The sequence below is a fragment of the Gymnogyps californianus genome, chromosome 1 (assembly GCF_018139145.2).
Source record: "Gymnogyps californianus isolate 813 chromosome 1, ASM1813914v2, whole genome shotgun sequence".
NCBI classification, from domain to species: Eukaryota; Metazoa; Chordata; class Aves; order Accipitriformes; family Cathartidae; genus Gymnogyps; species Gymnogyps californianus.
Window position 1 is genome coordinate 42,983,806 of NC_059471.1, and position 16,360 is coordinate 43,000,165.

Here is a 16,360-nt window from a genome sequence, read left to right on the forward strand (position 1 = left end):
AATATTCTGGGAGGAGATAGTTTCAACAAAACCACACAGCACAACAAAACTATGCATTAGGTATGCAACCTGTATTTTCTCTCTTTACATATTTCTACACCCTATTTATAGGTATGAATCACTTACACAGCTGAAGAATCACTAGAAAGAATTAGGAGCCCAAATAGGATTCAATCCTAGTACTACATTCAGCAAAGAGGGTGTAAGTGTGTGATTATACCCATTCAGATGAAAGGATCTTTTGTGATCTTTTCTTTGATTTGGTCGTGGGTTCCTCTTCGAGCTTTGCACAAAGCTACACTACAATAGCAGCAAAAAGATACCATAAGGTCAAAACAATGCTGCTTTTTCCGTATGGTTAGAGTGGGAGGAAGGATAAAAACAGATGACAGGCAAATCCAAGTGTTATAAAAGGTTGAACATTTTAATGTTGATAAGACATAGTAAAACAGAAAACTCGACTGACACAGTTTAAAAAAGAATGAATGGCAAGTGATGCGTTCCACGCGGTGAGCCCAGCCACTTATTAGATGATGAGAAAGTAAGTGCCTTAAACTCAGACAATCAATTCAGTGTGATAAAAATTACTGGTTTAGATTCAAGAAATAATTTTTGATTTTTGAAAAAGACATTTCTGTCTTTCAAACTCATTTTGAGATAATGGCAAATGTTGAAACAATGCCAAAGGCCAAAAGATAAAATCTCCTATTATCAACCAGATCTAATTTTACATGTTTCATTTCTAACATTCAATTTTAATGTAACAAGTTGAAGCAAATAATTCCAAACTGTGGAATACATACCACATTGAACTAAGTCTTAATTCTCTCTGCACATTTCTGTTGGTTTGTTTCTGAGAACTAAATACTCATGTTCATTCTTTATTCTCCATTTTATTTTCCATTTTATTTCATTAATTAAAGTCAATATTTTTCATGCAAAAAATATCATTAGCACGAACTGCTGTACATTGATGTCTTTGGTCTGAGGTAAAAGCAGCTTCTGTGTAGACACTAGGCTAGGATGAGCAGCTTCTGATTTCTGTAAGTTACCCCTAGGACTTACCGTAAATCTTTTACTTTAAAGCCTCCAGACACATCAAGAGATCAAATTCCACATGAAGTAGTGAAAATGGAAATCTAGAGATGAGATATGCGTAGGTAAGTGAAAGGATGGATTCTGGATCCTAACTGCTAGAAAAGGTATGTGTGACACAGCCAAAATATGGCAGGGAGATACACAGTAATGGACTGAAGAGTGAAGAAATAGGAGGTATGATTAGAAATGTGGTTTGGAAAACCAGGCTACGTATGACAATGACCTGTGGTGCTCTGAATATATATTCTTATGACTATATAACTGTAATGCTGCTCTAAACTTACAGTAATCGTCAGCATTGCCAGTACAAATACTCAAGACTTAAGTTGGAAATAGGAGATATGGAATTATAGTCATATACATTACAGATAATATGGTATTTCTTGTAGTTGATGAAATAAATGAAAACCACAGGGAAGAACGACCTGATATAAATTGAAAGTATGTATTGAAATTTCCAGATAAATCTTAACATGAATTTTGGAGAAACTTACACTGTTTTGTTTATTCTGCAGCTAAATGCTTTCATTGCTTATTTTGTAATAAATTAAAAGAATATTTTACAAGTGTAAATGATGATAATGTTTTAATCTGTTATTACAGTTAAAATTAACATTTTAAAGTTTTTTTGAAATTAAAGACTGAAAAGATTAATGGAAAAACATCTAAACAAAATAACAATCTTTAGTAAAACTGTTACAAAAAACCAATATTTTAATATTTTGGATCTGTGTTTGGCTTAAATTATTGGTAAGCTATGACTTTTTGAGAAAAAAATCAGAAATTTTAGGCACTGCTGAAATTATATTTTTGGTAAACTTTAGGTTTGGGGATTTTGGGGTTTTTTTTTCAGTATTACTAGGGATGACTACACAGATACTTATCTTTCTGTGGAAGTTGCAGCAGTTCTCAACTTTTTACAGAACAGATTTCCTTTCTGAAACGTTTAATGGCACACATCTAGCTATTTCCCTAGTGCAAACAGTTTATTTTAGGTCATCAATCCTGTTTTCTAAAAAATTGTTCAAACAACACTAGGAAATTTGTATACTAGAAAATTCTGCCAAAACATCATAGCATAATATTGAAGGAGCAGTTTTCACCTAAAAAATGCAAGTTTGAGATATAAAAGGAAAGAGCAATCTCTTAAGCCGCTTGCAACAGGGTGTAAAAAAAATGTGTCACAAGGATAAGAAGTAGCTGTTTGAAAGCAGTGATCACGTGTTAAGAATATGTTAACCTATATGTTGCAGCACCATCCTTATGAATTTAGCACAGATTCCAACAATATGCTCTAATTTTTTTGCATGTATACTCTTTAAGTGAAGTTCACTGCTCACAAAAATAGCATAAGGGAATCAACTATAATTTATTTATTAATAACTGTGTAGGAATCTAAAGATTAAAAGTATGTGTATATGCATAAATATATAAAATATGTATACATATATGTGCTTTTTATATATGTATGTATTATGATGTTTATATAAAGAAAGAAAAGCAGATGATACAGATTTAGATGTCTGTGTGCACATATAGACCTATATATGTCCATACTATTATTATTACAAAACTGTTTTTATGGGGGGGGGGGGGGGGGGGGGGGACGGGGGGACGGGGACGGGACACGACACAAAAAGAAAGATATTCAAGCCAACAGTATTTCTGGAGGCTTACCTATAAAGATTCAGCACCTGTTAGATTTTCCAGAGGTAGCTGTTCTTCTCTGTACTTGCTTTCGCTTTTACTATGGAAAAGCTGAACAGCATTTTCCTTGTCTAATGCTGTTTGATGTTACCCTTAAGACAACCATAGTTTCAGAGGTATTTAGCCACTCTCTGTGCAGCTGATATTTTCATTGCCAAATCTTTTCTTCATGCTGAATCTTTTGGAAATATTCTGGCAAAACTGTGCAAGCATTTCTGAAAATAAGTCCAGAGGAAAAAAATGTTGTTTTAGCCAATGTTTAAAGTACATGGATAAGAACAACAAAAATAACTGTCAGGTCTTGCTTTCTAGTGGGTTTAGTGGGCCCATATTTCAGAGCAGCACCCTTACATTCACTGGGATGAGGGAGATGCTCTTTACTAACGCCACGAAAATCTACCAAGATTTACTTCATTCTATCATTTTAGAACAGTTCGAATTTGCAATGTAGACTTCAAATGATGTTCATTTTCTCAAATTTAATTGAACATTAAACATTTAAATTGAACATTTAAATCTGAACTAGCCACTTTAGACTACTGTTACACTCAATGAAGAGAAATAGGCATGTCTGGAAGACAATTCACCTCATTCTAAAATGTGCATCTAAGAAAGAGATCAGATAGATAAATCCCTGTGGTGGGTTGACCCTGGCTGGATGCCAGGTGCCCACCAAAGCCACTCTATCACTCCCCCTCCTCAACTGGACAGGGGAGAGAAAATAAAATGAAAGGCTTGTGGGTCGAGATAAGGACAGGGAGATCACTCACCAATTACCGTCACGGGCAAAACAGACTCGACTTGGGGAAAAAAATTAATTTAATTTATTACCAGTCAAATCAGAGTAGGATAATGAGAAATAAAACCAAATCTTAAAACACCTTCCCCCCACCCCTCCCTTCTTCCCAGGCTTAACTTTACTCCCGAACTTTCTACCTCCTCCCCCCGAGCGGCACAGGGGGACGGGGAATGGGGGTTTGGGTCAGTTCATCACACGTTGTTTCTGCCGCTCCTTCCTCCTCAGGGGGAGGAGGACTCACACCCTTCCCCTGCTCCAGCGTGGGGTCCCTCCCACGGGAGACAGTCCTCCACTAACTTCTCCAACGTGAGTCCTTCCCACGGGCTACAGTTCTTCATGAACTGCTCCAGCATGGGTCCCTTCCACGGGGTGCAGTCCTTCAGGAACAGACTGCTCCAGCGTGGGTCCCCTGTGGGGTCACAAGTCCTGCCAGCAAACCTGCTCCAGTGTGGGCTCCTCTCTCCACGGGGCCACAGGTCCTGCCAGGAGCCCGCTCCAGCACAGGCTTCCCACGGGGTCACAGCCTCCTTCGGGCATCCACCTGCCCCGGCATGGGGTCCTCCACGGGCTGCAGGTTGGATATGTGCTCCACCGTGGACCTCCATGGGCTGCAGGGGGACAGCCTGCCTCACCATGGTCTTCACCACGGGCTGCAGGGGAATCTCTGCTCCAGCGCCTGGAGCACCTCCTCCCCCTCCTTCTTCCCTGACCTTGGTGTCTGCAGAGTTGGTTCTCTCACATCTTCTCACTCCTCTCTCTCTGGCTGCAACTGCTACTCCCCTGTAACTTCTTCTCCCTTTCTTAAATATGCTATCCCAGAAGTGCTACCACTGTTGCTGATGGGCTCGGCCTTGGCCAGCAGCGGGTCCATCTTGGAACCCGCTGGCATTAACTTTATCGGACATAGGGGAAGCTTCTGGCATCTTCTCACAGAAGCCGCCCCTGTAGCCCCCCCGCTACCAAAACCTTGCCATGCAAACCCAATACAATCCCCATCACTGACAGAATGAATTACTCAAACTTTGGTGTCTTACTGACCCATTGAACATGGCAAATGGTACCTTCAACTTGGCAGCAGTTGAGGAAACAGGTCAGAGAAACACATTAAAACTGGGAGCTGGGGAGAAAACATAGGAATGGGACTTCTATTAGGATTCCATTAAAAATGACAAAGGAGCTGGAGGAAGGTGTAAAAGATACTGAAATTCAAAGATTAGGAAATAGTGGCAGAGAGACAGAAGAATGAGAGGTCTGACAAGTTGTTAAGGAACTAGGGGACAATTAGACTTGATTTGTGAAAGTATCTAGGACAAGATACAGGAAAGAATGGACAGTTCTGCATCAGAGTAAGTAACCTGGTGAGTAAACCAAGGAGGTGGATCATAATAGAAGCCAGTAAAATGAAATAACACTGTCTGGGTAAGGAACCTAGGATTTGAATAAGGCAGTCAGGAATAGTTTGAGACTGTGGAAAGGACGGAAAAAAGCTAGAATAAAATCCAGAAGGAGAACACAAAATTAAGACAAAAAGAGTTTAAAGAGGATGGAACAAAAGAATGTAGGTTTGGGAGCACCAAGAAGAAAAGTGTATGAGTCTGTGCTTGCCAATAGGATCTCAAATGCAGCAGAAGACTCTGAAGACTTGCTATCCCTTCAGCTGTTGTATTCCCCAATCTTTCTGCAGAGAGAGTACGCAATCACCATTGTAATTATCCACACAAAAATTAAGAACTTCCTTTTGCTATCAGTTATTCTATCAGTTCAAGTGGCAGTGGGATATACAGTGAATCCTCAAGTTTCAGTCCCGCATCCAAGTGGTGGACAAAAGAAATGACAGCACATGAGGTGACTGGTGTGTTCTGCTTCCTTTGTTGAAAAAGAAAACTGCTAAACAACCCACATCAGAAATGCTGTTCTAGAAGTAGCAAATCCAAAGACTTCACAGTTAGGAAATTCTAGAACTAGATTTTCCTTGTAGCTTTAATTCCATCTATGTATCCATACAGTCTTTAGCTATATGATCATGCACTATTTTTATGACCAGATTCTTTTGCATCCTATGCACAGAACATACATCCTCTGAGAATGAATCAGAACTTTGGAGGAGAAAGGTCTGTGGTCTGTGTTGTGTATGAACCCTGCCTCTTTTGTTGTGAAAGTGAAAAGTGTAAGTATAAAAGCATAAAAGTTACATAACCATTTTTAAAAGTTTCATAATTGAGTTGAAAAGCCGGCTCATGGTAAAGACAAATGAATTCTTCTCTTCTGATACCATAATCTAGAAATGCAGAGTTGTGTGATCTATATTCCACCCCTAGCATTAAATGACATTCCTAACAGAGCAGTTGTGTTGGGTTTGGGTGGCGGGGTTTTGGTAGCGGGGGAGGGGCTACAGGGGTGGCTTCTGTGAGAAGCTGCTAGAAGCTTCTGCAGCTCCAACTCGGACCCGCCTCTGGCCAAGGCCGAGCCCAACAGCAACAGTGGTAGCGCCTCTGGGATAGCATATTTAAGAGGGGGAAAGACTGCTGAGAAGAAGAAGAGCTGCAGTGAAGAGAGGAGTGGGATGTGAGAGAAACAACCATGCAGACACCGAGGTCAGTGAAGAAGGAGAGGGAGGAGGTGCGCCGGAGCAGAGATTCCCCTGCAGCCCGTGGTGAGATGGCAGGCTGTCCCCCTGCAGCCCATGGAGGTTAACGGTGGAGCAGAGATTCCCCTGCAGCCACGGTGGAGCAGGTGGCTGGGCCTGGAGAAGGCTGTGACTCTGTGGAAAAGCCCATGCTGGAGCAGTTCATGGAGAACTGCAGCCCGTGGAAAGGACTCATGTTGGAGAAGCTCGTGGAGGACTGACCCCCGTGGGACGGACCCCACGCTGGAGCAGGGAAGAGACTGAGGAGTCCTCCACCTAAGAGGAAGGAGCGGCAGAAACAACGTGTGATGAACTGACTGCAATCCCCATTCCCATCCCCCTGTGCTGCTGGTGGGGAGGAGGCAGAGGAACCAGGAGCAAAGCTGAGCCTGGGAAGAAGGGAGGGGTGGGGGGAAGGTGTGTTTTTAAGATATGGTTCTATTTCTCATTATCCTACTCTGATTTGATTGGTAACAAATTAAATTGATTTCTTTTCCCCAAGTCGAGTCTGTTTTGCCTGTGACCATAATTGGTGAGTGATCCCTCCCTGTCCTCGTCTCGACCCACAAGCTTTTTGTTATATTTTCTCCTCCCCATCCCGCTGAGGGAGAGGAGTGAGCAAGCAGCCGCGTGGTGCTTTGTTGCCAGCTGGGCTTAAACCACGACAGCAGTCTATATGAGATAGCCAAGCCAATGCAAAACATAAGCAGCTATAAATTTGACATCTACAGTATCTAATTTTAGGATCTGGCTATCACAGGAGTATCCACAGTTCATATTTTGATATCTAAATAATACCAAGAGGATAGCACCTCAGAAAGGCCATAGCCACGTTCAGTTGGGAAACTACTTAAGGACATGAGAGCTCACAGGATAGACTAAGACACGGGAAGGTGTCTTGATTCCCCTCTTTTTGTAAGCTCAGGTACCGAGGTCAAAGCTGTAAATGGGAAACTCCATTTACTTAGAAACCAGAGCCCAGAATCCTCTCTTGAGACTAGATACACATACAACAGTCCATCAAGTACTTAAGCTGTAAATTTTGATGACAATTTTATCTACATTTTCTAAAATTATCAAAATATTTTCTCATTAAATTACAAAGCTGCATTGAAATTCTTGCTCATCCTGACAGGTTTCAACTCGTAACTTTCTATAGCAGCATGCTAACCACAAGGTGGTAGGTTGCTAAGAGAAAAGGAGGAAGACTTGAAAGTGGGAGAGGCTAATGGGCAAAAGCATCAAAACACAAGATTTGTGGGATCAGAACAGAAAAATACAAAAGAAATGCTTATCCAACAGTTTGGATTTTATAGTTTAAAAATACACTTTTTTATGTTCCTGATTCTGCCCTGATCATTATTATTGTCTCTTATCAAAAAATGATTTAAATAAATAGTTTTGAGCATAGAGACTTGTAAACTAAATTGCTTAGTTAATGTTTGAATTACAAAATTATGCTCTCATTTTTAACCTTTTGGATTCCCATTAATACTGATTTTTTTACTTCCCAGTGACAAATTCAACAAGAAACAGTAGAAAATGCTCTTTCCTCATGACTTTTTCTAGTGAAGCAAGATATGAGTGTGAATCGCTGCTGTGTGAGGAGGGCACAGTACTCAGTCCTTTCACTTCTTGCTTTACAGGATGCTATTATAGAGTATCTAATGGTGGGAGGACTTGCCATCTTCTTTCAGAAGCTGTATTTTCAAACATTTGTATGTTTTATGAAAGACTTCTGCACTGTCAGTGCTTGCTTTAGGTGGGTTAGAAATATCTACCATATCCTTCTTGGAGCGCTCTCTTAAACAAAATGTTAATTGAATCCTGTGTTACTCATTCCTCTTGCACATAGCCAGAGGAGTTTGGGACCGGTTTGCAGAAGGGCTCATCATTTATGCGTGCAACTGAGAACACAGAAAGTAGTAGGAGAAAAATGCTATGTGCTCTGAAACCAGCAATTCAACTCTTTTTTGCGTTTCTCTCTCTCTTTGTTTTACCCCTCCATTGTAAAATAGGGCTGTTGTAAAGATAAACCCATGAATACTTTGTGAGGCACATACTGAGTGTAGTGGTGAACAGTGCTCAGGGCTCATGAGTAATTACGTCTTCATAGGATTTGGACAGTGTAAAGCAAACAAAGCATGCTACCATTCACTGAGGAGGAAGGAAAGAAAATACTGACTTTTTGCTCACTATGTGAATACCATTCATGTTGAGGGTTGATTAATATGTCACGTGAAAAAAAGCTATCATGATCGTGCAAAAACTCCATTGTAAACTCACAGGAGCTGATGGCTATATAGAAAATCTTAGCACTGGTATTTTCCAAGCGTTTTGTCGTTGATTTATAAATCTTAACTGTAAATTCATTATATAGATTTTTTTTCTAACAGCTTTTTCTTACAGAATTAAGATCAAAATAGAACCTATGTTTAAATATCTACTGCAGTTATTGCCAAATTCGTCATGCAAGCTCTGAAACAATTTGATACGCAAGTTTTCAAGCAATTTCAAGCAATCAAATAGTGTTTTAACACTAACTGTTAACTGTAAAACATTTTTTTTGTTTTTACAAATACAACGTGGAATGCAGAACAATTATGTCAGTACTTTATATCATGCATGAATTCTAACCCTTCAGTCTTCTTAATGCCAATGGGACTATCCACATAACCTTACTTATGCATGTAAGTAGTACCTGTACAATTAACATGACAGGATGTTCTTTAGAAGCATACAAAAACAAATCAATAAAGTAGAATGTACTTCTTATTACCCAACCATGCTCTCTCATTAAATAAATCCCATAATATCTACAGAATGTTAAAAGTAAAATTAAGAATTCAAGATCATTCAGCTAAGCATTTAACTTAGATATGAAAACAGAGTAACTACAAATCCACAAATAGCCAAAACCAGGAATTCTGCACATGAGATGGGCTGAAAAAGGATTCCAGTACAGAATTCATGTATCAAGCAGAGGGGAGCAACCAGAAAAAAAAACCTCTTTTGGGGATACAAGGATCCTAAGTAGAAGCCAAAGGAAAAAAAGTGTAATTTTCACTTGTACATACATATTAATAGTGGAAATAACAACAAATTTATTAATCCCAAGCATAAAACCAAAGCTGCCTTGTCGATCTGCTCCTCACCTTACATCCTACCACTGAGTTCCTAGCTAATACTGCCCAGAGACCTCCTGTTCACAACATTTGAAATACTGTGGATATTGTCTATATTGGAACATATCCAAATGTTGAATCCTCACCGTTTTCACAAAACAAAAATATGGTTTTCTGAACAGTCCTAAAGTATTAAAGTAGTTGCTAAATATGTACAGGACAAAATACTAAGGAGAGCCAGGTAAAATTGGTACACCAATTTTATACTTGCTGTACCAAACATCCAGGTGTACACCTAAAGGCTTGGTGGAAGTTCCACATATTCATCCGTTTATGTATTTGGTAGTATCTATCATTCAGGACTGAACGGTAGTTTACATATCCTATAGTCAAAATGAAATAAAGAAGTTGGCACCATTCATAAAAAGACTAATTTCTACAGAAGGAGTGACACATAACTTGTCAGGGCATTGGGAGATTGTTGGATCACAGAGCTTTCAAGCACAGCACTGCCATTTTTGCAGGACTTGACCACCTCTTGCCATAGCATTCAAAATTCATATAGGTAAATAAAAGGTTCTTAGATGGAAAAAGAGAAAGCAAAGTCTCAGACTCTAAAACTATCTTAAACATTTTCGTATCTCAAAGGTGGCATTTTCATTAATAATAAAATGGTATCTCCCTGCCTTTGTTATTCTAAATCTGAACAAATTTTAGCATATTCCTTCAACAAGACTAGGAGCTACTGATGACTAGATGTGTTGTTTCAGTAGCAATGGATGAAAAACATGGAAAAAATAGACTATAAAAACCCAAGAGCAGTAAGAATAAATCAGATATATATTATCACAGAGCACATATGTGATGAGGAAGATCATTCTAGCAAGTCAACTCTTACAGACAAATCAAGTGGTGCCATTAAAATTCAGTAAGCTTCTGTCAGTATGCAGATCTCTGAAGATTCTCAGATCAGTGACACACCTAATATAAAATCTATAGAATGAGATTATGTTTGTACCAGTTTTTAACCTCTTCTATTCAGTTCAGAAACCTTGAAGAGATAATTTTGTTTTATTTTACCTGTCTTTATAGTGTATCTTGATAACATTTTGTATTGAGTCCTACAATAAGCAACCTCTTGTTGTTCAGAATAACTTCCCATGTTCATGAAGACTTCAGCATCGCTTTTTCTTTAAAAATGTACCCTAAGTCATTCATCAGCTGTTCCACATTTGTTTAAACAATGTAGCTGCTATGAAATGAACTATGCCAACTGACAAAAAAATGAAGAGTTTCAAGTAGAGAATATATGCTTTAGGTCTCTATGAAAAAGCTTAACACACTCAAAGTTATACGCACATGTATGTTTATCTACAGCCATATTAATCCAAACAAATGCACAGTGCTGTCTATCTAATAAAAAATTTAACACCATATGCTTTACTTTCAATATGACAGACACAAATCATTCTTTTCTTTTCTGTTTAGAAACAGAACTATACATTTCTTTCCACACAAAAATTAGTAAATGACAAGGGAAATTAAAATTAAATTATTTTAACCATGGGGAGGTGGGGGCAAGCAGAGTTAAACCAATGAAGTGTTTTATCCTCAGGATTATCTGTATCACAGTATTTCTGAAAGCTCTATGTTAGCTACATTTCCTTCTTCTAATAATTTTAATTTCTGTTTGGGCTGGGGGCAGGGGGAGGAGGGCAGGGATTGAGAAAGAAAAGCAATTCAACATTAACAGAAGTTTCATATGAAACACAAGCACCTGGGTGTCTTGCTTGTTCTTACATCTTCTCAAGTGTCACTCAGTTGATGACTCGTAAAGCAAATTCTTATTTTTCTCTGAGGTAGGCTGTGACACGACTTAGTCGCCGAGTTCCAGGAAAGCAGACGTTTTTACTTTTGAGCTTTCACCTGGCATCCCAATACTCAGAACACCATCACCTCCCGCTAGCATTTTAATGAACTTCTGAGAAAGTTGGGTGGCGACGATCCCCAGCGCGGAGCGCCGGCTTTGAGAGGCGCGTGTGCCCGGGCCAGCCCCGCAGGGGCAGGGGCAGGGGCAGGGCAGGGGCAGGGGCAGGGGCAGGGGCAGGGGCAGGGGCAGGGGCAGGATCGGAGCAGGACAGGGGCAGGGGCAGCGGCAGGGGCAGAGCAGGACAGGGACAGGGGCAGCATCCCCCGACCCTGAGGCCGGCCGGTCTCCCCCGGGACGCTCGGACAGCCCCCTCGCCGCTCTTCCCGCGCAGCGGGGCGCCCCTCCGCCCCCAAGCCCTGCCATATCAAACGGAGGAGCCCTCCCGCCCCCCGGCCCCGCCACCCTTCCGCAACAACGCCCGCAGACTTGCCCATCTGCGCCCCCACCCCCGTCACTGCCCCCCGCGGCCGGGAGCCCGCCCCCGCGGCCGGGGTGCAACGACCCCCGCGGCTCCCCGACCCGCGGACGCCGGCGCAGGTTGCGCCGGAGCCGCCGCGCTTCCCTACCTGTGCCCGCCTCCGTCACCTGTTGCCCGGCTGCCTCCATCCGCGCAGTCCCCCGGCGCCTCCTCCCGCTCCGGCGGCGCCAGGGGCTTCTCGGGCTCCCGGGCCACCTCCATCCCGCCGGGCACCGCCTCCGCCTCCTCCTCCTCCTCCTCCAGGGACTCCACGTAGAAGACGGTGCGGGGCGGCGGCGGCCCCGGCCCCGGCCCGTGCCCGTGCCCCAGCCCGTGGCCCCCGCCCGGCCGGCCGCCGGCGGGCAGCAGCGTCCCGTTGGGCGGGCTGGCCGTGGTGGCCGCGGAGGAGGAGGCGGAGGAGGCGGATTTCTTCCAGAAGGCGCTGTTGCCTCTCTCCTGGCTCTTCAGCAGGCGGCTCTGGCTGGGCCCCCAGTGTTCGAAGCTGCTGTCGGGCGGCAGGCAGCCGCCCCCCGCCGGGCCGCCCGCCGGCGAGGGGTGACTGAACAGTTTCCAGCGGAGGCGCAGGATGTGCTTCACGTCGAAGTCTTTCCTGCCGGAGCCGGACATGGTGCCGCGGCGGGCGGGGGACGGGCGCGGGCTGAGGCGGGACTCACGGCGGCCAGGCAGGGCCGGGCGGCGGCGGTGGCGGCGCGGGGCGGCCCCGCTCCCGGCAGCGGCGGCGGCAGCGGCGGCGACGGTTCCTCCGGGCAGCGCTGCGCCTGTAGGGCGAGGGGTGGTAGCCGCCAGGAGGAGAGAGATGCGCGCACACACCAGTGCAGAGAGAGAGGGAGGATGGATGGAGTGATGCACAGAGCCGAGAGGAGGTAGAGACGCCCGGCAGGGAAGGGAGAAAGAGAGAGGGAGAGATGCCCAGAGCTGACGAGAATTGCACGGTGATCAGTGGAAAGGGGAGGGGAGAGAGGCAGAAATGAGAGACACCTCTCAGGGGAGACAGGCACTTGCGAGGGAAGAGCGGGTGAGGGAGGCTGTGAAGACGCGCTAATCTGATTAACGGGGGAGCGAGCGGAGCTACATCCCGGAGAGGACCGGCGGCGGCAGCAGCCACAGTGGGAGGCAGAGGGCTCTTCCTCAGTCTCTTAGAGCTCCGTGACCGAGTGCAGCCAGAGAGGGAAAAGTCACCTGGAAGCCTCTCTCCACCTCCCGCCTTCCCATCCCGTTTCTCAGGGGAGTCCCATGCCTGCAGTTACCTGGGATGGCAAAGCCAGAGAGCTGGCACAGAGAGAAAGCGGGGCTCCTTTATATACACTGTACGTAGGAGAAAAAAAAAAAAAAAATCATGCCCGTGAGGCTGTCAAGGTCCTCAGTGTACAATTTTCTATCTCAGCGCCTCTCACCAAGCCACCCCCTCCCCTGCATGTGACGCAGATGTGCTCTGGGGCCGTCAGTGTGAAGAGACGGAGGGAAAAAGAGACGCTTCAGTCTTCCTCGTCCAAGTAAGTCGGCAGGCCAATAACTGTCCCTCTTAGCCTCCTCCTCCCCTCTCTCCAGTGCAGGTCTCCTCACCCTGGTATTTTGGTTCTGAGACCACTATGTAATACTGGGAGCAAAATAAAGCAAAACAACAAATGCAGCAGCAGCGGTAAACACCAGAGTGTGAATCACAGGAGTACAGACTTAATAGACTGCATGCAGACTGGATGAGGTTACAGGTTAACGATTTATTCTGCAGGCTCCATTCATTAGCCTGTTGGCTCAGTGTTGCTGTACCAGTAGAAAACATTGGATAGAGGGACAGTGTGTCGAACAGAAATAGTGCTACATGTCTGCTTACCTTTTATATCTGCTCTTAATGCAGTCTGACAGTGCTAAACCCAAGGGAGGTTCCTTCACAACAGAGAGATCTGCTTAGGAACATCTTCCCACTTGGGAGGGGTGTCACGAAGTACACTGTGCATCTGGGACATAATTACAGAATTAAAAGCTTCATGGTGAAATGTAGGAGAGGGATACGGGGGCAAAACTGCATATCATCACCTGCTAGCTCATAAATCCCCATGCATGAAAAGTTGCCGGCAATAAGATGATACACAGAATGCCTGCAATCTACCTGTACCTTAGCAAGTGGTATTTTAGAAGAAGAAGATTTATTCCTAGGAAAATGATGAAAAATATTGTGTTTTCCTCCAGGTACTCTTTGCATTGGCCGGCTTTACCCCTGCACTCGTGAGCTATCAAAAGTTTGTTATACTCTTTGTGAATTCAAGAAATAAAGTTGAAGGAATTCTTTCCCTCAAGCTGGAATGTTTTAATTCCTCATTCATAAAACACTATAGCTTGAAAATTCCTCCAGAGAAACACAAAAGTCAAACATTAATTAACAATTTTATTACTGTTTTATTTACTTTATCACTGAAGTAATGCTTCTGGGTACAAACCAATATTAGGGTTTGTGTTTAACATTGATAAAGTTCTGGATTTAACAGAACAAGAAATTGAGGACACAAAGTCCTACTTTCAAAGGAAGAAAAATCGCCACTGTGCATTTTAAATATTGATTTATGCCACAACAGCTGGACTGCAAACTCTCTAGTGCCTCAATTTTGCTCTCAGTATTCAGTGATAAAGACAAAAAAACATTCTAAAGCAAACAGAAGAGACAGTTCATTTTTATCCAGGAACTGATCTGAGTGAGTATGTGCTGCTTGGGAAAGCAGCAGGAAGAAAAGCCTAAAAATCTTCATCTAGAATAGGACAGATGAAACTTTCATCATTTCAGAGATTTTAGAAATGCATCTCTTATGACAATATATGTGAAACCATCTATAGTGAATCCTGGTTACTTAATGTCTAGTTACAAGCTCTAAAAGATGTGGATATGTACATATAAAATAGCTTTAATCAATGAATAAATAGATAGACAGTATGCTATCTGTTCTGTATTTAATACCTCTTAACTGATTAGGAAAATTCAGAAATATTCTGATTTGAGGAGAATTACATAATTCTCTTGCCATATTATAAATCTTAGACATTTTAAAATCTGCATTAATATTTTAGTTGATCATTTGATGTGAACAGTTGATAGATTAGATTTTCTAGCTTTACTTCTGTTACATAGATAAATATAAACAACAATACGTTCCAACAAAATTGTTTTTCTAAATTGACTTCAGAGGTCACTCAGTGAATATATTACAGTATCACCCAAGAAAGTGATTCAGTTTTTTTATCACCTTTCCGGTACAAACTATCAAGCAATTGCAAGGAAAAAAAGTAAAAAATATTTTAGGTTATTTTTTATTCATACTTTTTTATTTCAGTTATGTCAGTGACTGAAATAAATAGTCTTGGATATATATTTTTTTTTAATAGTTAAGATCTCAACTCTTCAATATACTGTGTATAAGCTTTGATATGCTTTTTAACATTACTTGATTCTTTCATATTTTAGTACATAAACATTTTTTGCAAGTAAGAGATGCATTCAATTAATGTATGAAGATGTATGAACACTTATCTATCATAAAATGAAATCTGGAAAACTCTCTTAATTATCTTAGTTTGTATCACATTCACAGTTATTTTGTCAACGTACAGTAAACAAGAGCTACCCCAAAAAAAGCTACACTGAAGAAGTAGCCATTGTCACTACATATAGTTAATGAATAAATTGGTTTCTCAAGCATGAAGTAAAAGAATTAAACAGTTTGGTTTACTTAGGTTTTCATAGTTTCTTATCTTCATATTTCCCTGCAAACACTTTTGACATATGCCAGTGAGGCAAAGAACATATTCTAGATTATTGCATGACAAGATAAACACAAAATGTCTTTTGAGTTTCAGTTGAAACTTCTGGTACATAAAAAGATTAACTTAACTCTATAGGTTGTCTAGACTTGCTTCTCCATCCAGGAGAAGAAAAAATGGTTCTCTACTGGAGTTCTAGGGACCTTGCTCATAGGAATTAAAATAACATAATTAGTTTACTAGTCAAATATGTCTTAGTCTACTCATATGGGGTTGACATAAACATATGAACAGAATTGTGAAAATACATGTGTCTCTAAGTTGTTGAAGGGAAACATTTTGATGCTTAACAGCCTTCCATCCATACCTTATACATTCCATGAAGTGTAGCCAAGATAATAATAAACACGGGTAATCTGTCCTGTGTCTGTTGGTTGCACACTGGAACATAGTGTATCACATTGTATTTTTGTTTATTGAACAGCACGTTTCTGAACTTCCTCACCTGTTGTAGTTTCCCCAGATTATTCATAATCATTCAAATCTTGAATAACTTTACAGACTTTGCTTGAAAGTGCTCATGGCTCTTTTTTCTTTATCTATTGGTTTGGCAAACAGATGAAAGTGGTTAATCTTTATGTCCCTGTTAGGAGTCAGATTCCTGACACTTTCTCTTTGTGTTTTTGTCTTTCTAATGCTCTTCAAATGAACTAAATTCACATAGTCATGTCCCTAAGGAAGTCTCATGCTTACATTTTGTAGGAAAAATGGCCTAGGGATATATATCCTTTTAATAAATCCTCCAAGTAGTAAAAAGCACTTGCAGAGAGAAGAACCTTGAAGTAGGTTT

The 16,360-nt window shown here is 41.9% G+C and overlaps 1 protein-coding gene across 2 annotated transcripts in view; it reads right to left on the bottom strand.

Moving 5' to 3' along the window:
* Nucleotides 1-12,369, bottom strand: part of KLHL1 (kelch like family member 1) — a 264,033-nt gene extending 251,664 nt beyond the window's left edge. For both annotated transcript variants that reach the window (XM_050900633.1, XM_050900623.1), the window contains exon 1: nucleotides 11,852-12,369. In XM_050900633.1, coding sequence (XP_050756590.1) covers nucleotides 11,852-12,369 — 518 coding nt within the window. The remainder of the gene's footprint in view (nucleotides 1-11,851) is intronic.
* Between the last annotated feature and the right edge of the window lie 3,991 nt (nucleotides 12,370-16,360).